A 23130-nucleotide genomic window follows, 5' to 3' on the forward strand; every position below is an offset into this window, starting at 1 on the left:
TCAATGATGTCTTTATCTGTTTAATCCTCACTTCTAGCTAAGAGCAGCTTCAAATCTCTCTTTCTTCTGTGTGCAAATTGTACTTTGTGGCACATCTTTTGTAGTTTTATTTTATTCTGTCTTACATTGCTGTTATCCATTTATGGGCCTTAGCTCCTTAGTAGAAGTTTTGTTCCTTGAGTACTATGCTTCTGAACTTGTTCATCTCTGTATCACCCTCAATGTCTTATATAAAAGTAGTTGCTCATGAAAGCTGCTCAATTCATGTTCATTTCAACAAATTAAAATCGCCGAGCGATTGAGTGACTGAATAGTTATTTACTAATGTGCTACTTTGTGGTGGAAATTAGTTGAGGGATAAGCTAATTTTTATTGTGTGATACAAGTTTTACAGTACTTAGCAATTAGTGTTTTAATTTTTAAAAGCTACTGCTAACTGAAAATGTAGCCTAATATATTTTAAATCTCTAAGGAGTGTTTTTTCTAAAGAAGACAGTTCTATAGCATTTTATTTTTAACTCTTGAAATATTAATTTTTTAAAAATTTTAATCTATTTGGCAATTAGTATGAATAAATAGTAATATTAATTGTATGAATAGAATTGGTGCACACTTTTAGTTTCACTACTAAATTATTAAAGAAAAAGATGCCATAATCTACAATGATTATATGGAATCATTATTTTCAGAATTAAAAGATGTTAATTAAAAAAAGATGCAAAAGATTACTTAGTTAAAAATAAAAGCATGCTATTTTAGTTGATAATTTAGTTGACTTTATATCTTGATCAGAGACAGTGTCAATGACATTTGCTGAACTGTGCTTCTAAGTGTCAACTGTAAGACTTATTAATTCCTCATGTGTTTGTGAAAGATTGCTATTAATGGCTAATAATATTCTAAAATTAAGGCTCTATATAGACTATTGGTTCATAAATGAAATATTTATAATCAAAGCCTAGATGAAGCTTAATTAGTTTATATTCCATTTTTAAAAGCTACTTTCTTACTTCTTTTAAATTACTCAAGGGAGCTTTCTCAAGCAACTTGAAAGTCCAGGATTCACACACAGATAAGTTCATGGGGCTCAGTGTCAGGAGTTTGCTACTTTCCCACTTCGTACCTGTTCCTCCGGTGGATTGGTTTACTACTCAGAAAGGTCCTTACTACCTGTTGGGAAATGTTGCTGTCAGTGGTTCTAAGTCTTGATTCTTAAAACTTACAATCCAAGAGCAATCCTCCCACTTCAGTTGTTACTCATGACCTTGTATCCCTGAGCTTTAGTTTCCTCATCTCTTCTATAGAAGGACTCTGCTTGACCCTATTTGGGTTATATATCTACTTCCTGAATCCATCACTGGGACCAAAGGGATGAGTTTCCATAATTGCACATGCCTTGACTCTAAAGATCAGGGTCAAGTCAGTGAGGCACTCTGTTTATCACTTCTATCAAAACCATCATATAGGATAAGATAAAGACAATTGAACCACTATTTTAATCCACATATATGACCTTATATGAAATGTTGGATTATCTATGGTTCAGAGTTCAGAGTTTTTCAGATTTTGAAACATGATAAACTGTATATTATGTTTATTGTATAACATTTATAGTGGGTCTTGGAAACCTATCAATTACACAAATACATTAGAATCTCAGCAGCAAAATATATGAATATTCACAGAAATTAGGAAAAAGAAAGACCATAAGTATTCACATATCAGTTTCTTTCTGCCTGCTGAATTTGCCTTAAGTTTTTGAAATCTTTCAGTTTATACCATATTAGAATCTCAGAACTGCTGATGAAGAGTTGGGAGTTTTTACACTTTACTACATAGGTATTATAATTCATGTGATAGGCATTATACTAATTTGTCAAGCAAACTCTATGATGATGGAGACCATATTGATATCGTTTATCTTCCCATCTCTGGATTTGGCACAGTTCCTGACATAAAGTGCTTATTAAATATATTTGTTGAATAAATAATGGAGATACTAGTAGCTTTATCTACTTTGCTTCATGGAATTCTAACAACTACCCCATGGTATGGGGTTATTCAGCAGGATGACTAAGAATCAGAGAGATTAAATCACAGAAATGGTCTTAGGATGGCACAGGATAGCAAGTAACTGATTATAGATTGATATTTTGGTCAGTCTGACTTGTTGGAAATCACCTCTCTTCCACTGGTGTCTATGAAGGAAACCTGCATAACAGAAAGGATCCATTAGGAAGTGAATCTTTCTATAGAGTATGTACAACTGTGCTTTTAGGTGCAGATAGATTGTTTGGGGGAGATAGTATAGGCACATTACCTAAGTTGCTGAATTCTCAATCATGTATTTTATAAAGCAACAAGATTAGAAGGCATCGTCTTGCCGGGCTCGGTGGCTCAGCCTGTAATCCCGCGCCTTTGGGAGGCTGAGGTGAGTGGATTGCCCGAGCCGGCGGGTTCGAGACCCGCCTGGGCAGCGAGACCTCATCTCTACAATAACAAAAAATCAGCCGGGCGTGGTAGCGCATGCCTGTAATTCTGGCTACTCGGAAGGCTGAGGCGGAAGGATCGCCCAGCAGTTCAAGGCTGCGGTGACCAGGCGCGGCCACTGCACTCCAGTCTGGGCGACAAAGTGAGACTCCAACTCAAAAAAAAAAAAAAAAAAGAAGGCATCGTCTTAATTTTGCACACTTCCTAAATTCTGACTACTGAATTGTTTACTTTAATTATCTTCAAAGGGCTCATTCTCCTTACAACCTTGGATGGATGTCACAGTTGCTCCCAATCTGACCTTTTTGAATGCTTGATTAAGCTTTACTTGAACACTGGAGTCTACAGGGCATTGTCACATTAACCTGCAAACATAACCTTACATTCTTAAGGGTTTTTTTAAACTTATTTTTTATAATTGTAAAAATCCTGTGCCATCCTAAGTGTGCAACTAAAGTTCAGAGGACTGTAAACATGTTTAGCTTATAGTTCTAGGAACAAAAAGATTGAAAAATTTGTTGGTGCTGTTGTAAATTTCACTTGCATATATAAGAAAAGACACATTTATATTGTGCCAACAGCAATCACGTCTCAAGTTCCCAATTAAGATGTGACTTTTTAAACTCCAAAAGCTCCATGTGACAATTCAGCCATCTGCTTAATGACACAGTCACCACTGGTTTGAGCATAGATAATTATTATGATAAGAACAGAGCTGGAGAAAGATCAACTGAGATTCCAGTTGAGAATGACAGTTAATTATGAAGAGATAATTAGTTAGAGTGGTTAGTGTTATCTCATATCCAAGGAAAGAGGTAACAAATCTTCCTAATCTATGTATAGATCATGTAAAGTGTATACTATATCCATTTTAAATCATTATTTTTAAACTTCTAAGGTGTATGTAAAACAGTATATGTTTGAGCTAAACAGTATATTTACTGAGCTATCTCAAACCAGAAAAAGAAGTGTTTTTTATTACCTATTGAATCATTTCATGGAAGCATTTGTGTTGTATAGCCACTCTAACTGATGTAAGAGAGTTTTCAGCACTCATCCCTGGTGTATTTGTGTTGACTAGAGCCCTCAACACATTATGTTGCAGAAAGACCCCAAAGTAGTAATGTTAGAAAAAGCTCTCAACTATCAAATGTACTGACAGAAAGAAGAGCTCAGATGAAGATGATTCTCATAACCCATACTAAACAGTAGTTTTACATTCCTCTATGATGAAATTGCTTTTATAAGGAGAAAGATTGATTAATTTCCTTCTCACTATCTCGATAGGAGTACTTTGAGTGTGAAATGGATAAAAAACCAAACTAAAGGGGAAAGAAATTTTAAAACAACTTTCATCTTTAATATATAACCAGACGATGTACTCAATTGAGCTCTGCACGTATTGAGACATATTGGCATTTATTAGATCATCAATATTAGAATTAAAGGGATTTTTTTAGCATGATTACCTCACAGGATAGAATGAAGTTCTCTGCCTGGCTCCTATATTCTCATTTTGAGCATGAAATTAAGCTTTATTGTGTTTCATGTACACTTCTAGTTGCATTGCCATGACAATCTTATGAATTCAGGTTGCATCTTTTAAATAAGTTACATTTTTATTTTTGTGCTATTTCTGAAGAAGGGTTTTATAGAATTAATAGGAAAAAACATTAAGATAATTTCAATCACTTTAAGTGAAGGATGCCAGGGAGATAACAACATATTCTTTGCTTAAGTGCAAAGTGGGGTTAGCTATAAATGAATTCCTTTGCAAGAATGTGTAATATTTAAGAGTTCTAGTTTTATTTAAACTCACTGAGGCCTTAGTTATAAAATGAAAATACTTAGTAGGGATCATAATTTCCAAATTTATTGTCAGATTTAGATTTGAATCCAGATGCTTCCGCATACATGGCTGCATGGTTGTGGGCAAGTTTTATAATCTCTCAGAACTTTAATGTATGTTTATCTAAAATGTAAGTAATATAATAAGGACTTTTCTTGAAGATTGTTTGGGAGATTACATTTGATAATTAATCTTTTTGTATTAATACCTGAGCATCCAAACACTCAATAGGAGTTAGCTGTTATTAACCTTCATCTAAAAATTAAGTTAGTGATTGGATTTGCATTTGAAAATACACTTTTTACTATATGAATGGGGACTCCCCCCAAAAGCAGAATAATCTTTTGGAGGCAGGCCCTATGTAGTTCATGCCTAGCTCCCTAGCTAAGTGTTCTGGGAACCCATTGACATCAGTGTACCAGCTAGCATTGTTGTGAGAAGCTGCATTCGGATTCAGTGATTTTTTGGTTTTTTCTTTGTTTGCCCATTTGGTGATGGGTGATTTATGAGTGTACCTGTCCATACCATGCTGAATGTGTAGCAGTTTTTGACCAAAAATGGCATGACCCCCGTGCTCCACCCTCCTGATTCATCCAATCTCACCTCTAGCGACTTCCCAGTGGTTTGCTCTGAAGAAAAATCTACAAAGGGAAATGGGTTGCTGATGAGGAAGAGTGAAACCAAAAGAGGCAGAAGCTCTAGAAGGTATCAAAATTGATGAGTTCAAAAACTGTATTGAGCAGTATAAGAAGTATTTCAATATGGTGTTTTGCATCAAATGGAGAGGACTTTGATGGTGACTGAAGTTTAAACATGTAAAAAGAAACATACAATATTTTATAAATAAATCATTCTGGGTTTTTTTGGAGTCCCCCTCATACTTGAAATATAGTAAATTCTTTGAAAATGCATATATATATTTCTTATAATATAGATTTTATGAATTTATTCTGCCTTTTTCTTTAATAAGCCAGAATTAATTATGATAATTTTAAGACATTCATGTAAAGGGTTATTTTTGATTTTTGATCTGCTTATTTTTTATTTGAAAACAACAGTTTATATGTAGCTTTTCTTAAAGAATATTTTGTTTCATTAATGGTAATTCCTGTAAAAGTACTGAGTATACAACAGAGTTTAGAAGAGTAAAAAGTTGAAAACTAGCAGACCTGAAACCTGGGTTCTGGATCTAGCTCTGTCTGTCCTTTGGCAAGTTAATTAAACTAACTGGATTTTAGTTTCTTCAAAGTTTAGAGAAGAAACTTGTGCTGAATGATTTCTATGGCCATTTGAAATTATCAACTTATCATTCTACAGTAAACTCAGAACAATTCTATTTTATAAATAGTACTATTAATGGACAATGTTGCATGCTATCTTTTTGTATCTACTGATTTTTCCCACTCAGTAGGATAGAGAACATGATTGCTTTTGTCTTTAAATTAGTTTTTTCTTCCAAATCTTGAAATATTAGGTTATCAGGTGACCTTAAAGAACATCTAGTTCCTCTCAGGAAATTATTCTAGTTTCTGAGAAGACCAATTGAACACATCCAGGGAAGACACAACTTTCCTTATCATTTCCTCTGAGAAAGGAAGTTATGTAAATTATTATAAATAACAACTTTTACTGTTTTAGTAAAAGTTTCTTAGAAAAAATATTAAAAATTAAAAAGAATGTGAAAGAAAATACTACTAAATAATTTTAATTAAAGGGATATTTTACCTTGTATTTTCCATATTCAACAAACTTTTATGCATTTGAGCTACTTGTGTGTCTGTAAATACAATTTAATTAGTTTAGCCAAATTCCATATCTTTATATGTTTCTAATTTGGAATGGAGATACCAGATAAAGAGAGAAAAACAGAAATAATACGGAACTAAAATAGTCCTCTCTGAATCCCATGTGTCTGTCAATAATTGGATAGGAAAGGGGAGGTTGCTGATGTTTTAAGACTTTGTTAATTCTGTCTCTGGAGCCAAATGGAAGATCTAACAATGTAGTTTATAAAAGTGTAACCTCTCACTCCTATTTGAATACTGCTAACTATAATCAAAATCAAATTATTTTCTGAATAACAAAATGGTTCTTATTCCCATTTTTCCTATAACAACTGTGCCTCAAAAAAATAGTTCAATCAGGAAGGATGTCAGAGATTACCTAGTACACATGTAGTTTAGATAGTATAGATTATAATTTTGAGCCAGGCAGTGGCCATCATTTAATGAGACACTGAAATTAAGACAGCTTAATATTTATTAGTAGTTTCTGGACTACACTAATTTATCCATAGTTAGTGAAGTAGAGAAGGAAATGAAGAAGCAAATTGAGTTTTGAAACTCTACTTACATCTTTATGACTTTTTTTTTAAGGTTTGCCTCATATGACCTTCTTTTCTGTTCCCAAGGCAAAGTCCCCAAGGCAAAGTCCTACCTTCCTAATTTCCTTCTCAAAGTGCTTATATGGCATTTTTTTCCCTGCCACCTCAGGGGCCTCTCTTTTGCAAAAATAACATTCCAAAGATTCTACCGCTATATCATCAAAGTTGTCTAACTATCATTAGAGATATCTCACAGGGTTAGTAGATGAGGGACTATGTACCCCATACCTTTTCTACCTTTGGTTTCCAGAGGCTACTTTTGAGGGGAAATAGTGAGGAATTCTGGCTGAGGCAGCCACAGAAATTGCTTCCTAGTTCACACAAGGTCAGAGTCTTATCTCGTCCTATATTATAGAAATTTGACTGAAGAGTGGCCTGAATTTATCTGTTCTAGAATATTATTTGAGACATAAGCCCTATGGTTCAATTTGCTAAAGCACATTTTACGTGCCATAGTTGGTAACATGAATCATGTTCAATAATATAGGAATATTCATTTTCCTTTCAAAAACATTTAAATAGTCTCAGCTCATAAGCTTTTAATAAATGGAATTTATACATATTCTGGACTGAGGTTTTGAAAATTTTGAGGTGGCATGCCACTGTACATGCTGGATTCACAAAATATACTTATATTTTGTAATTTCACATTATGTTACTATCTCATCCAGTTTAATTTTTGTTACTTCTTATGTATCATTTGCTTATCTTAATTAAAAAAAACTGTTCTATATCATTAAGTACCTCATATTTTAGTTAGATGATTTTGCATGTAATTATGGGAAAAAGAATGATAAACTTCTATGATTATCACAAATGATATTGAGAGCTGCAAATAATTTGTAGTGAATTAGGAGTTTATATGGGAGATTAATTAATATTTATATGGGCTATATAGAAATTGAATTTCAACATGTACCAATTACATTAATAATATCACCTTATAATTTATAAATAAAACAAAATATGCCCAGACACACAAAGGCAAACATATTTTGATTGTTTTAGATGTAAAATATGTTTCCCCATGTGTGTTCAGGCATGTTTTGTTTTTGCTTTTAGTTTGTATTTAAACTTAAGAAGTTATTTTTAAAAGTATTTTAATCACATAACTGTGTCACAGTTTAGACTGTAAATACTCGTAATATTTCACATTAAGACTGTTTGACATGGTCTGAGTGTCTCTTAGTTTTTTTAAACTCTGTTTCAGCCCTGTCACTTGTTTTCGTTTTGTTTTGTGGTGCATTGTCATATGTTATAAAAGAATTAAAGAACGTGTTTTATCTGCAAAATCCAGTTAGCAATTTTGCCGCTGCTTGTTCAGACTCCAGCTTCATGACCCAGACTAGATACTTGTGGCAATGGAACTATGGGATTGAATGATGGATCTGTGTAGCAGTGGTAGCGTTAACCTCTAACTAGCTTTCATTTTTCATTCTTACGATTTCCATTTCCTCTTTCTATTGAAATAAGTTCAGTTGAAATAAATGGATACTCCTGCCCGTGTTGATGGTCCTGTGAGTTCTTCTGAGAATAACAAGAGCCCGTTAATAATACTGTTAATAATTTTTTTCATCCTTTTTTCTCTTTTTTTTTTTTAGTCTCGACCTATTCCTTCCCACCTTACTTCAGCAGTTGCAGAGAGCATCTTGGCTTCAGCCTGTGAGAGTGAGAGTCGAAATGCTGCCAAGAGAATGCGTCTAGAAAGACAGCAGGTACTGAGGCATCTTAGAGTCTGGTGAACACCAGCTAGAGCAAATGTAGCTCATTTAATTGGATTTATGTGGAAGGGGAAAACTCTTGAATGGGTTTAAAGTATGCAGAAATATAGTTTTTGTGTCTTTATGATATGAATTTACACTAGAAATGTGTGTTCATGTGGTTAGTGGAGGTTGAACAAAGTTATTTCATGGCAAAAATGTACTATAGTAAAACTAATGAGTTATAATTCTGTTTAGTATCCAGTTTGAAAGGGCAATTACTTATTAAGAGGTTCTAACTGATTATTTACAAATAGTTTTGTGGATTTACCTTATCATTTATGATAGTGACCTGATTGTGGTCCTTTTGAATGAAAATGAACCAACATCTCTTTAATTTCCTCTGGTCTACTGCCACATGCCAATAGATTATGCTGAGGATGATGAAAGGACAGCTTTGAAGGACTAGAAAGCCAGGAAATTGGGATATAACATAAGGAAAATTCATGTCCTGAGCATATTCCTTCAGTTTCTTCATATGAAAAACCCCAATAATAACAGTATTAATCTTTTGGGGTTGTTATGAGAACCTTAAGGGCAGATTCATGTTATGTACTTAGCATTGCCTGGCACATAGTGAGCATTAATAAATTCAGCCTAGAAAACAAGACTTTCATGTCTAAGTTTTTTGTTTGTTTTGTTTTAGTCATTGCATAGATATAAGTAAACTTGAAAGAAGCATTAATAACACTGATTTAGGAGTGTTGAAGTCAGGTGTGACTTATACGACAATTGCATTTCATCTTTCTATGTCTCTTTTTTAAGGGCATATGTCTATGTGATGTTGATGTTTGTATTTTTTGTACATTGTTCATTGGTGTTTCACTCATTGTTCATTGGTCTTTCCCTTGATTTATCATGTTACTGTCTCCACTTCTCATCTCTTCTGGAATGTTTTTCTTTTTTTATCTATCCCACTTTCTTAATTATCATACTAAAAATACTATAATATATTAGACTAAATGTGATGGGTAAATGTTTGCTGTATGCTTTTAAATTATTCTTATAACAAATGAACTGGATGTTTTATGTTTCTAATTTAGATGAGTTGAAACTAAGTTGTTGAACCAGTTTTGTTTCTCCTGTGAGACAGTGGACTTCAAAGAAAAAAGAAAAACTTTTTTTTCATTGCAGGCTTAGAATATTTTAAAATGTATCAGAATGGCATCAGTTTTGATTTGATGTGTTATTACTAAAATGCCATGTGCTAATGATTCTGAATTCTGCAAAAGATGAAGGCTTTGGTTAAATTTTTAAAAAAATACAATATTAGCATCAGAACAAAAAATGTGAAAATGCCAATTTTGAATTTGTTAATCATGCCACCAGCATTGAGTCACATGTTTGCTCTTAGTTGAGACTTTTATCATTGTTATAGGATTTATTTTACTTACAATGAGTTACAACATTGTATACAATACCATCTAGTATAGTGATTAGGATTACATATTCTGGAGTTAAAACAGATCTGGTTTTAATCTTTCTTTCTTTCTTTCTTTCTTTCTTTCTTTCTTTCTTTCTTTCTTTCTTTCTTTCTTTCTTTCTTTCTTTTTTTGAGTCAAGAGTCACTCTGGCATAGACTGGAGTGCAGGGGCATGCTTACAGCTTACTGCAGCCTCAACCTGCTGGTTTCAGACAATCCTTCTGCCTCATCCTTCCAAGTAGCTGAAGCTACAGGCATGCACCACCCCACCTGGCTAATGTTTTTATTTATTGTAGAGATGAGGTCTCACCAAATTGCCTAAGTTAGTCTCGAACCCCTGAGCTCAGACAATTCCCCTACCTCCACCTCCCAAAGTGCTAAGATGACAGGCATGAGCCACCACACCCAGTTTGAGCCTCATTTCCATCCTAACTAACTGTGTAATCTACGACAAGCTATTCCAGTTCCATCTGCTTCAGTTTCTTCATATGAAAAACCCCACTAGTAACAGTATTAATCATGGAATTGTTATGAGAACCTTAATGGACAGAGTCATGTTATGTACTTAGCATTTTTCCTGGCACATAGTAAGCATAATAAATTCAGCCTAGAAAAGAAGACTTTGATGTCTAGCTTTTTAAAAATTGCATAGATATAAGTAAACAAGAAAGAAGCATTAATAACACTATCTTGATTTAGGAGTTTTGAAGTCAGGTTAAGTCTATTTTAGAAAAGATCCTAATTTTAGAAATTAGAATAGTAGAAATCTGGGATTAAAGGGCTCTCTTTGGTGTCTAGCATATATCCCACCTAGTCTATACCCTAGAATATCCTTGTGTAGTATAAATTATAGAGAGAGTTGTAATGAAAATTAAATGACTTGTTTATGCTGTATACTACCTATAATATCACTTTGCAATACTCCCCAGAACTAGTCATCCACAGATACTTGGTCAAATTACTTAACCACTGTTATCCTAATTTGAAAAATGGGAGCTACAAATATCAAATTCATAGTTATCATGAAGATTTAATAAGTCGGTGCATATAAAAGCATAAAGTGTTTCATATGTTTATATATTGTTATAGAGATATTATATTTGCCATTTACTTGAATATCTGAAGTCCCACCATGGTACTAAAGATCTACTATGAACTTTCTTACTGTCAGAAGAGTTATCATTGTTTGGAAAGTATTTAAATTGAGTTCAAACTTGCTTCCTAGAGCTTCTACCAATTGAAGAAAAACTGCTGAAAATAATAAGATGTGAGACTTCCTATTACTGCCCAGGTGTAGAGTAGGACCAATGGTCCTTGACCCTACATCCCATATTAGCTGTTTTTGTGTTTTTGTTGTTGTTGTTGTTGTTGTTTTTGTCTGTGTTCCTATCCATTGCTTATTGCAAGGTTCTATGACCTAAGAATGAAGGATTCCCAATATCCCCTTCACAGAATGTTCTTTCCAGGACCTAAAAGAGTTCAGAGAGCTTGGGATATTTGTGGGCAATAGGGAAGAAATTATAATTTATTGGAAACCTATTAGGCACTTTACACACTTTTTGTAAAAAAAAAAAAAAAAGTCCTATTCTCATCAACCCTATGAGAGTAGGTATTATTATTCTCATGCACATGTAAGGAAACTGAGGCCCAGAGAAGTGGGATGATTTATGCAAGGTCATCAGCTACATGGGAAATCAAGGTATGAACATTTTCGTTGATTATGTTTACCAAGGGAAAACTCATCGCCTGGAACAGACTCATGTTCATTCATGCCTCAGCTCACAATGTTTTGACAGTACAGTTTATCTGCAAAATGATTTGGTTTTTCAGAGATTTTGCACTGTACCATAACTAGCAAACTAGGATTTGCCTGGATACCATCCTAAAAATAGTTACAAACTTCCCAACATGCTACACATCATCTGGAGAACCTATCATGTATGAAAAACACTAGTCTAGCGTTTATACTTAGTATTTCAAAAATATCTAAACTATTTCTTCTACTATGAGTTCTATAGATTTCCTTAGGCACACTGCTTAGAGACTTCCACCAGGTGATTCTACTTCCTACCAAAGAATGGAGTTGGTGGGGATCCCTCTCCTAATTTAACCTAAACCCCATTTACACATGTAGAGAGAGTCAGAATTCTGCATGTTGGCAATGAGATCATCCTTCCTGTGTGCATTCTTAATCCACCTCACAATTCTTAGAATTTGCCAGTGACTCAGAGATTCTTCAATGAACCCCCAACTTTCTGTGAGTGCACAAAACTTCAAAAACTAAACAGTTAAAATCTGACTGCTTGCTGCCGGTGGTTAGCCACATGTAGAGATATAATTATGTCTGTCCTTCAGAGTTTATGAAGCCTGATGAATTAATGGGATTTTATAAAGCTCTTTGAACTATGAACTTGAAAGGTGTTATGGATGTGTTAAATACTTTATTCCATATGTCCGTTTTGCACCAAGATCCAAAGGAGGCTTGTTAATATGCAGCCTCAGCCCCAAAGAAAGCCAGTGGCAAGGACAGGAGCCTTCTGGTTTATCAGGAGTCAGATTTCATAGGACGGAGGTTAATTCCCAATGTATTGGAGACTATAGTCAACATTTCCTTTTTTTTTTTAACCTAAAAGTTTGGAATTTGCTTATTATCTAGGAAATTCTTCCTCGCTTTGACAATTTGGAAAGATGGGCAAAGGCAGACTTCACTTCTGTAATTCCATGACATAGCGCAAATTTTGTGGGTTGTGTTTTCTACATCTTTATTGTTTTAGTCATTATGTCTTTTTTCTTAAAAAAAAAAAAAGCCATCTTATTGTTCTTGGTTACATTCATTTGAAAGCATAGAGGGAGGCAGAGAGTGAGCATCATTAGAACCATCTACTTGTTGGTGATTTATTTCTTATCCCTATATATTTTTTGCTCTTTTAAGGGATAACATACATTTTATTCATAGGCTTGATGACTGATTAAGGTAGAAGGTTTCTGAAGAAGGTGAGGGTTTCTTTGTTTCTTTATTTTTTCTATGCCTAGTGCTTTCAGTTAAATGAGTTTGTAGTCTTATCAGAGGGATCACATAAAACTACCAGGTAAGGGCTTTCTCAGCGGGAGTGCAGCAGACCCTGCCCTTGAAGGACAAAGCAGGAGTGCTGGGTTACAGTTTTCACAGTGGCTAGGGCAGATGGGAAATCAATGGTTGACTGTGATGTGACACCTTTGACTCTATTGAAAAGAACACAGTGGGGGGGAAGGGAAATGGCATGTTAGTTACCTCTGATGCAATAAAAGGAGAGGAAGCAGAAAAATAAAGTACTAAAACTTAGGCATCACTAAGTTAAAAAAAAAATCACTGCTAATAAACCAGCATGAGCCCAGTGACCCAAGAATTAAGCCTACACTTCCTTGTTGCTGGGATTTCTTTCTCTCTTTTTTTTTAAGTAGTGGTGAATTCATTGTAATCTGTATCTCTTTGTGATTTTTCCTTTGCTTTGTTAGAATACTAATGAGTGGGCAATATTATCTTCAAAAATGTCATCGCAGGTACAAGTTTGAAAAAGTTGCCACATAAGCATGTGGGCAGTTTAAATAGACTTTTTATTTGAAAACTATCTAAAACATCATGATTAAGATATAGTTTTTGAGACAGCTTTTCTTGCACATTTCATTCTGTAGTTATATGTCCTTTGGGTAACATTTATAAACTTGAACATATACTTAACTGAAAGCAACATTTTTCAATAGTACATTATTCTTAAATTTAGACATTGTGATAGTAACTGAGCTATGTCTTGAACCCTATTTCTGTAGCCTGTCAACCTAGACCTCCCTTGCCCTATTCTCCGTCATCCTCAGCATTTTACTCTACACCTAGCATTTTTCTTTATTTTATACATGTGTTAGAAAAAGGAAAAAACCTCTATCTTTGAGTTTTCTGATGTTCTTCAACATGACCCTATAGTCCACACAAGAAAATATGCTATTTAAGAAAAATGAAGTGCAGGCATTTCTCACCTTATTGCAGTTGTGACAAATTGAAGGTGACAACCTCAAGTTGAGCAAGTCTTCTGGTACCATTTTTCCAACAGCATGTGCACACTTTGTGTCGTTGTGTCACATTTTGGTAATTCTCACAGTATTTCAAACTTTATTATTATTATTGCACCTGTTTTGGTGATTTGTGATCAGGGATCATCAGTGTTAACGTTGTAATTGTTTTCCATCATCATGCCCACATAAGACAAATAATTTAATCAATAAATATGTCTTCTGACTGTTCCACCAACCAGCCATTCTCTGGTCTCTCTCCCCCATTCCAAGGCCTCTCTATTCCCTGAGACACAGTATTGAAATTAGCCTAGTCAATAACCCTGCAATGACCTCTAAGTGTTTAAGTGAAGGAAGAGACTCATGTCTCTCACTTTAAATCAAAAGCTAAAAATGATTAAGGTTAGTGAGGAAGGCATGTAGAAGGCCAAGACAGGTAGAAAGCTAGGCTATGAGTGCCAAACAGTTGATTAAGTTATGAATACAAAGTAAAAGTTCTTAGATAAAATTGAAATTGCTACTCCATCGAACATACAAATGATATGCAAGCAGAACGGCCTTATCACTGATATGGAGAAAGTTTTGGTGGTCTGGATAAAAGATGAAACTAGCCACAACATTTCCCTAAACCAAAGCATAACCGGAACAAGGCCTTAACTCTTTTTAATTCTATGAAGTCAGGGAGAGAGGTAAGGAAGCAGTAGAAGAAAAAATAGAAATGAGTAGAGGTTGGCTCATGAGGTTTAAAGAACGAGGCTATCTCCATTTTGTAAATACGCAAGGTAATGCAGCAAGTACTGGTGTAGAAACTCTCTGCAGCAAATTGTCTGAAAGATCTAGCTAGAATCATTGATGAAGATGGCCACGCTAAACAACAGATTTTCAATATAAACAAAATAGCCTTATATTGGAAGAAGATGATATCTATGATTTCCATAGCTAGAGAGAAGTCAACGCCTGGCTTCAAAAGTACAAAGGATAGGCTGACTGTCTTGTTAGGGGATTATGCAGCTGGGGACTTCAAGAGGAAGTCAGTGTTTATTTACTATTCTGAAAATCCTGGGGCCTTTAGTAATTGTGCTAAATCTGCTCTGCCTGTACTTTATAAATGAGACAAAAAATACTGAATGACAGTACATCTGTGTACAGAATGGTTTACTGAATATTTTAAGCCCATTGTTGAGACTTACTGCTCAGAAAAAAAAGACTCCTTTCGAAACATTACTTCTCATTGACAATACGTTGGGTCACCCATGAGCTCTGGTGGAGTTCTGGTGGCGATGAACAAGAAGATCAGTGACATTTTTATGTCTTAACACAGCATCCATCCTGCAGTCTATGAATCAAAGAGTAATATTGAATTCTGGGTCTCATTTCAGAAATACATTTCCTAAGGTTAGAGCTGCCGTAGTTAATCATTACTCTGATATATTGAGGCAAAGTAAATTGAAAAACATCTGAAAAGAATTCACCGTTCTAGATGCCATTCAGTACATTTGTGATTCATGAAGGGAAATCAGAACAGCAACATTAACAGGAATTTGTAAAAAGTTGTTTCTAATCTTCAAGGATGACTTTGAGGGGTTCAAGACTTTAGTGGAGGAAGTAAATGCGGATATGGTGGAAACAGCAAGAGGGGTGGAATTAGAAGTGGAACTTGAAGATGCGACTGAATTGCTCTCAATTTCAACTTGAATGAATGCCAAATTGCTTCTTAGACATAAGCAAAGAAAGTGGTTTCTTGAGATAGAATCTACTTCTAGCGAAGATGCTGTGACCATTGTTGAAATGACAACAAAGGATTTAGAATATTCTATAAGCTCAATTGGTTAACCACTTTCAGGGTTTAAAAGAATTGGCTCCAATTTGAAAGAAGTTCTATTGTGGGCAAAATACTATCAAACGGCAATGTATACTGTAGAGAAAATTTTCATGAAAAGAGTCAATGGATGCAGCCAACTTCTTTGTTGTCTTATTTTAAGAAATTGCCACAGCCATCCCAGTCTTCACGAACCACCACCCTGATCAGTCAGCAGCCATCAACATCAAGTAAAATAACCTCTACCATCAAAAAGATTATGACTTAATGAAGACTCAGTTAATTGTTAACATTTTTAGCAATAAATTATGTTTTATTTAAGGTAAGTACTTTTCTTAGTCATAATGCCATTGCACACTTAATAGACTACAGTGTAGTATAAACATAATATTATATGTACTTGGAAAAACCAAAAAAAATCATGTTATTTGCTTATTGCAATATTCACTTTATTGCATTGGTCTAGAACCGAACCCAAAATATCACTGAGGTATGCCTGAACCATCAAGGGTAGTTCTTAGACATGCTCTATTTCTCATGTAACAAATATAGTTTAAACTATTTGGGACAGAATGTGGTTTGCAAGTCATCTCAATCTAATAGTCTTTGATATCCTCATTAATAAGAATGTTAAAAACAACACAGCAAAAACATGTATAGATGTGGCATTGTATGAAATATTTTGTAAGACTTTTTAATATGTTTCATAATTTTTATAGAAGTAGGTAACTTGGGGCTTAGAACAGTTAAATGAATTTCCCCAGGTCACAGAATTGTTCAGGCTGGGTCCTCACTTTGATTCAATCTTCATGCTTTTTAAAGTCGTATTTATTGTTATTTTGATAAAAAATATTTTGAATTATGTAGACTTATTTTTGATAAATTAGGAAATCGAGATATTGTCTATATATAAGAAATAAATTCCACTATTGATTATACCACCTTCTTTTATTTTACAGTTCCTTTTAGATTTTTTCAAATCAAAACTTTCTCTTTTAGTTCTCACTCATAAGCGAACCTTGAACAATTATCATAATACTATTAGAAAGGGATTGGCAGTAGTGGGAAACTGTCAGGGGAGGGGGGTGGGATTGGCAGTTGAAGGAAACTGCCAGGGGAGGGTGGAGCATACCTCATCCACAAGGGCACCTGCATAATGAACATTTGTATACCTAACCCTGAATTGTACTCCCATCTTTAAAATAAAAAAGAAAAGGAAAAAAGTAAAAACTCAAAAAATAAAAATTAAATACAAAAAACCCAAAAGGGTGACAAGTTAATACTACTTAAATATGTGAATTTCTTTTTTTGAAAGAAAAGGGGGAGGTACAAGAAAAAATGTTTCAAAGGAGTAAAAACAAAACAAATGAAAAACCTTTCTCTTTTAAAAAGCAGATAGTATCATATTGTGTTCTTCTATTTTATTTAGTTATGAGCATTTGCTGTGTCACTACAAAACCTTATAAAGATTATTTTTTAAAAGCTGCTCAATACTTCATCATGCTTTCTATAAAATATTATATACTAATTCTACCTTTTTCTAGCATAATTTACATATGAAAAGAATGCCTTGCCTATTATTTTTTTAGGACTTATTACAAGAAGTGGTGTTACTATGTCATGAATAGTAAGGTTTTTAGAGGTCTTAATAAACATGAGGTCTGTGCCCTTTATCTCAACCTTATTCCTATAAAAGAAGGAGTTTAGTGTATTTCTCAGGTACAAGGGGGAACCCCTCTAAAAACAAAATTATATTTTGGAGGGCAGGCCCTGGTAGTACAGGCTTCCCCTGTTAGGTGCATGTTCTAGGAACCCATTGGCATCAGTGTACCAGCTAGCATTGATGTGAGAAGCTGCATTGCAGAAGAAATATCTCGAGCTGTGGCAAACAGGTGACCGGTTCTTCCACCATGACAATTCACCTTCTCACACCATGCTCAGTGTTCAGCAGTTTTTGACCAAAAATGGTTTAACGCCCATGCCCTACCTTCCCTATTCACTCCATCTCACCCAGAGTCACTTTTTTTGTTGTTGTTTCCCTGCATGAAAAAATTCCTCAAAAGGACACATTTTGCTGATGTGGAAGAGGTGAAACAAAAAACAGGAGGTACACTGAAAGGCAACAAAATTGATTAGTTCATAAACTGTTTTGAACAGTGGAAAGAAGCATCTTGATGGGCGTAATGCATCAGACAGTACTTTGAAGGTAACTGAAGTTTAAACATGTAAGAATAAATACACAATTTTTATCAATAAATTCTGGGATTTTAGGGTCACCCCTCATACATGTCTATTAAAAGCTTGTTTTAATTTCTAGGAATCTTTGACTAGAAATCAGTAGTTTCTAACTCTATCAAATACAGCATTCTTTTTTTTTTTTTTTTGAGTTGGAGTCTCACTCTGTTGCCCAGACTGGAGTGCAGTGGCCGCTCCCAGCCACCGCAGCCTCAACCTGCTGGGCTCCGGGATCCTTCCGCTTCAGCCTTCCGAGTAGCCGGAATTACAGGCATGCGCTACCACGCCCGACTGATTTTTTTAAACTTATTATAGAGATGAGGTCTCGCTGCCCAGGCGGGTCTCGAACCTGCAGGCTCAGGCAATCCACTCACCTCAGCCTCCCAAAGGCGCAGGATTACAGACAACATTCTTTGTTGTTGTTGTTGTTGTTGTTTTAACAATGATTACTTTGAAATTCCCCACTTTTAGAGGTAAATGCAATTCATAATTAATATAAATCATTGTGCTCACAATTTATATATAGTATCCTGATATTACTATGAATAATGCATTAAAGGAAAGTAATATATAATAAAATAACATGTATTTTAGTGTGGAAATGAGGGATACTGTGGCACTGAAAGAGGTAATGAAGTCATCAGATCCTTACACCTATAGATCAAGTCAATGAAAATGCAGTAGCCAAACTGTCCTTAGACATTTGTATGTTATGACAATGTATAGTAGATAATGATATGAACTTTCCAAATGGGAAGAAACTGTTAGTAAAGTTCCAAACAAAACATAGTACAATATTTTATGTTTATGATTTATGTGGTAATGATATCCCTTAGATAATTCAATATACAGTTAAAAGAAAAAGTAAAGTTGTTGTGTACATACCCAAAATAAGGTTACGTTTTGGCTTAGATAATTCTAAATAGCCTTTTTACCTACAATGATATATAAAAGGACTTTTAAAAATTCATGTCAGAATGACACTTCTAAGTCACATGAGACTTCCTGGAACATGTCAGGGCTTCTAGTAAACCTGTGGCCAACCTACTTAATGCCAGTAGCACCTGCTATGTAGTTCTTGAACATTCCCCAGAGGATGATAACACTGTATGTGAGTAACACTGGTATTGACAGAATAGTCTAGGCTATGAATACAGGAATGAGAATCCTAAATCTTCAACTCTATTCCTTGATAGTGAATCCTTACACCCCGTTCACTTTAATTTTAATGAGTTAACTTGAGACTTAAAAACATTCAAGTTATCAGTAGGTTTGCATTCATCAGTCACATAAATTTTCTCTCCAATCTTCCTTTCTTTCTTCCTTTAACTTTAGTTTTTTAATTTGCCAGAACCCAGAAGTAAAAAGTATGTGGCATAAGATATAAATAATTTCATGTGATGCTTTGGTTCAATTATTTTGCAAGAATAAGGCAATTAACTATCAATGGCCATATCAGTTATGCTCCCAGTCACAAAAACTAAACTGCATAGGATTCCTAACTCCAGTTTTATTCTTATAGGACAATTTCATTTTATATTTGTCATTCAACTGTTTTAAGTACCTCCTGATACACATTTATATATTTTTTAATCTTGGGAATTAACCAAAATTAAATTTTCAGTTTCATATTCGCCATAGGGATAGCCAAAAAACTAACATTTTTTTTTCTACAAATAGAATGCCTCAAAAGGACAGGCCTAACCATCTTCAAAAATGTATGTTTTCATCCATTTTAATCCCCCATAAATATGTTGTTTGTGTGTTCAACATTGTATGACTTCCCCTTGTTTGCTCTTCAGTTTCAGTGGTGAAATTACCCTGGACCATCTGTATACACACATGGTCTCTGCAGTGCCTAGTAGTGTTTATGAAAGCATCATCTTCCAAGGAACACAGGTGTTTCCCTGTATGGGAAATAGCTAACACAAATAGATATCAAAAGATGACCTTAAATTCATATGCTCAAAGTAATGGACAAATTAGTAAACCATTCTAGAGAAACTTAATTATAAATATTCTCAGTACTGAAAACTTACCATCTTACCTTTATTAGGGCAGAATATACTCTGGAAATGGTTATTACAACATTCTAAAAAGTTTTTGTCATTTTATTTTATTAATTTGTATTTTATTGTAAAGATGTGGGGTATAAGTAAAGATTAACTATACAAGTATGCTGCATGCAAGTAAAGTTTAGGCCAACTTGCCCTTACTCCCCCTGGTATAGGAACTTAATATCATTTTTAAATAATAAAATATGGGAATATATATTCCATTGTATCTTTATAAATATATAAAAATTGTAGAAATACAAAAGTGTTTAAAATGTTTTAAAGGTATATAAACGATCACTCATTAACTATATAATGCAAATTTACCATTCTAATTTAAAAGCTTGAGCTCATTCTGCACATTACCCAGCATTTGAGAAACATGGTTAAAATAATTCTACTGTAATTTTGTACTTGCTCTGCAGGGAATAATATTTGACTTGAATTCTGTTGGTATTTTGTGAGCAAAATAATTGCTTTTCTGCTTTGTACTCATTCAACATTAGCTTAATAATGCAGCTAGACTTCAAATATGAATTAATTACAATTTGAATTATTGAACAATAACTTTTTAATGGCAACAGTTATAAACTTTCATCTTTTCATGTGGTATTTGAAGTGCTCTAGGTATTGCCTTAAGTATTTCATGTATCTGTATCAGCAAGGACTATGACTAACAGAAAATTACTTATAAATAAACCCTAAAATTAAATTGTTCTACAGGTATATAAATGATCACTAAAATGATTTTTTAATTTAGCAAATATATATTAATCATTCATCATGAGGCAGACATTTTACTGACTACAGTTACTACAAAACAAGAAAAGATGGAGAATTTTTACTGAGAGCTAAGTGCTAGCTTTACTTCAATTTTCTCAGTGCTTTGAGTTTATTGTATTCTTAATTCTGATGATATCACTACTGAGCAGGTTTTTGTATTCTACTTTACAGGTGAATAAGACATGGCATCTTTTCTCAATAGACTCATATTCTAAGAAAGATAAGTGAAATTAGTAATGGTGGATGAAATTATAAGGCTATAATCAGATTGTTGTGAGAGCCAGGGAAGAGTGTCTAACCTGCCTAGGAAACCCCAGAGGGGCTTACCAGAGGAGCTACTATTAGAGTCAGACCTTGAGAAATGAAGGAGATTTTGAGAGTCATAAAAGTTAGAGGATAGTTATTCTGGACACGTGCAACACTTCCAAATGAGAGAGGCCCCTGAATATCAGGAACAGCAAGTTCCTGTGAGAGAAACTTGGGATTCTTGGTGAGATATCAAAGGAGAAAGGAAAAGACATGAAGGTTTAAACTCTTTTGTGCAGGAGTCTTATATGCCCTGTAAAGTTTCTTGTTTTCTTTTAAATCTTTTATTTCAAATATGTGGGGTACAATTCAGGATTAGGTATACAAATGTTCAATATGCAGGTACCCTTTTTGATGAGGTGTGCCCCGCCCCAGCAGTTTCCCACTACTGCTAATCCCGACCCAACCCTCCCCTGGCAGTTTCCCACTACTGCCAATTCCTTTCTTATAGTATTACAATAGTTGTTCAAGGTCCACTTATGAGTGAGAACATGTGATACTTGTTTCTTTGTTTCTGTGATAGATCACTCAGTATTATAACCTCTAAGCTGCTCCAAGTCGCTGTGAAGTTCATAATTTTGTCCTTTATGACTGTGTAATAGTCCATTGTGTATATGCACTACTTTTTAAAATCCAGTCCTCTTTCGATGGGCAGCATGGTTAGTTCCATGTTTTTGCCATGTGACTAATGCTGCAATAAACATGTGTGTGCAGGTGTCTTTTCCATGGAGTTATTTGAGTTCCTCTGGGTATATTCCCAGTAATGGAATTGTGGTGTCGTATGGAAGGTCAATTTTTAGATCTTTTAGGAATCACCACACTGTTTTCCACAGAGGCTGTACTAGTTTACACTCCCACCATCAGTGTAGAAGTATTCCCTTTTCTCCACATCCTCTCTAACGTCTGTTATTCTTTCAGTTATTGATGATGGCCATCCTGACTGGAGATAGATGGTATCTCACAAAAATCAACTCTAAATGGATCAAAGACGTAAACGTAAAACCTCAAACTATAAGAACCCTAGAAAATGCAGGAGATACCCTTATGGAAATTGGAACTGGCAACCAATTCCCAGTCAAAACACCAAGGACCCATGCCATAAGAGATAAGATAGACAAGTGGGACCTTCTACAAAGCCAAGAAACCATTGAGAGAGTGGGGAGACAGCCCACAGACTGGGAAAAAATATTTGCCAACCGTATATGTGACAAAGGCCTAACATTTAGGATCTACAAGGAACTCAAATGTGCCCAAAATAAAAAAAACAAACAGCCCCATTACAAGGGGTCAAAAGATATGAATAGACATTTCTCAAAAGAAGACACACAAACAGCCAACAGATACATGAAAAAAATGCTCAGCCTCACTAGTCATCAAAGAAATGCAAATTAATGCCCTGTAAAGTTCCACAGACTTTAAGTACAGCCAGACAAGGGTGGTGAAGGAGAGCAGCATGCTCAATTTCTAGAAGTTTCAGATGGCTACAGATAATAAGGTGTGGATGAGAGTATGGGAAAGGTGAGGTTGGTCCTGGTACTGTGGGGATCACTTTCTATATGACTTCTCATGCAGGTTTGTTATTTAAGTGCAATGACATTTACATTTTAACACATGCCAAAAAATAATTATGAAGATTAACTACCACTAAATAATTTTATGGTAACAGGGTATTTCTAAGCTATACATGAGTGATTTGAGAATGCCTTTTTTTCTACGCCATAACGTTAGTTCAGGTAACTAAGTACCCAGGTTTAAAGTATTCTTACAATTTTTGGTTAAGTAAATGCATGCTGCATTTGCTATTCTTTTTATTTATTATTATTATTAATTTTAGACACAGGATCTTGCTATGTTGCCCAGGTGGGTTTTGAACTCCTGGCCTCAAGCAATTCTCCTGTTTTCTTTCTTTCTGTTTTCTGCTTTTTATGATGTCTCCATAAATAGAAATTGCAGTTTTCATCAACCAATGCATTTTCTTTTTTAA

General features: G+C 34.5%; 1 protein-coding gene across 3 annotated transcripts in view; it reads left to right on the plus strand.

The window, feature by feature from the left end:
* Positions 1–23130, plus strand: part of NOL4 (nucleolar protein 4) — a 282271-nt gene that overhangs the window by 191460 nt on the left and 67681 nt on the right. For all 3 annotated transcript variants that reach the window (XM_021713940.1, XM_008061040.2, XM_008061041.1), the window contains one exon: positions 8324–8437. In XM_021713940.1, the coding sequence (XP_021569615.1) occupies positions 8324–8437 (114 nt within the window). The remainder of the gene's footprint in view (positions 1–8323; positions 8438–23130) is intronic.

The sequence above is a fragment of the Carlito syrichta genome, unplaced genomic scaffold (genome assembly GCF_000164805.1).
Source record: "Carlito syrichta isolate Samal-C Ts95f unplaced genomic scaffold, Tarsius_syrichta-2.0.1 Scaffold304984, whole genome shotgun sequence".
In the NCBI taxonomy this organism is placed as follows: Eukaryota; Metazoa; Chordata; class Mammalia; order Primates; family Tarsiidae; genus Carlito; species Carlito syrichta.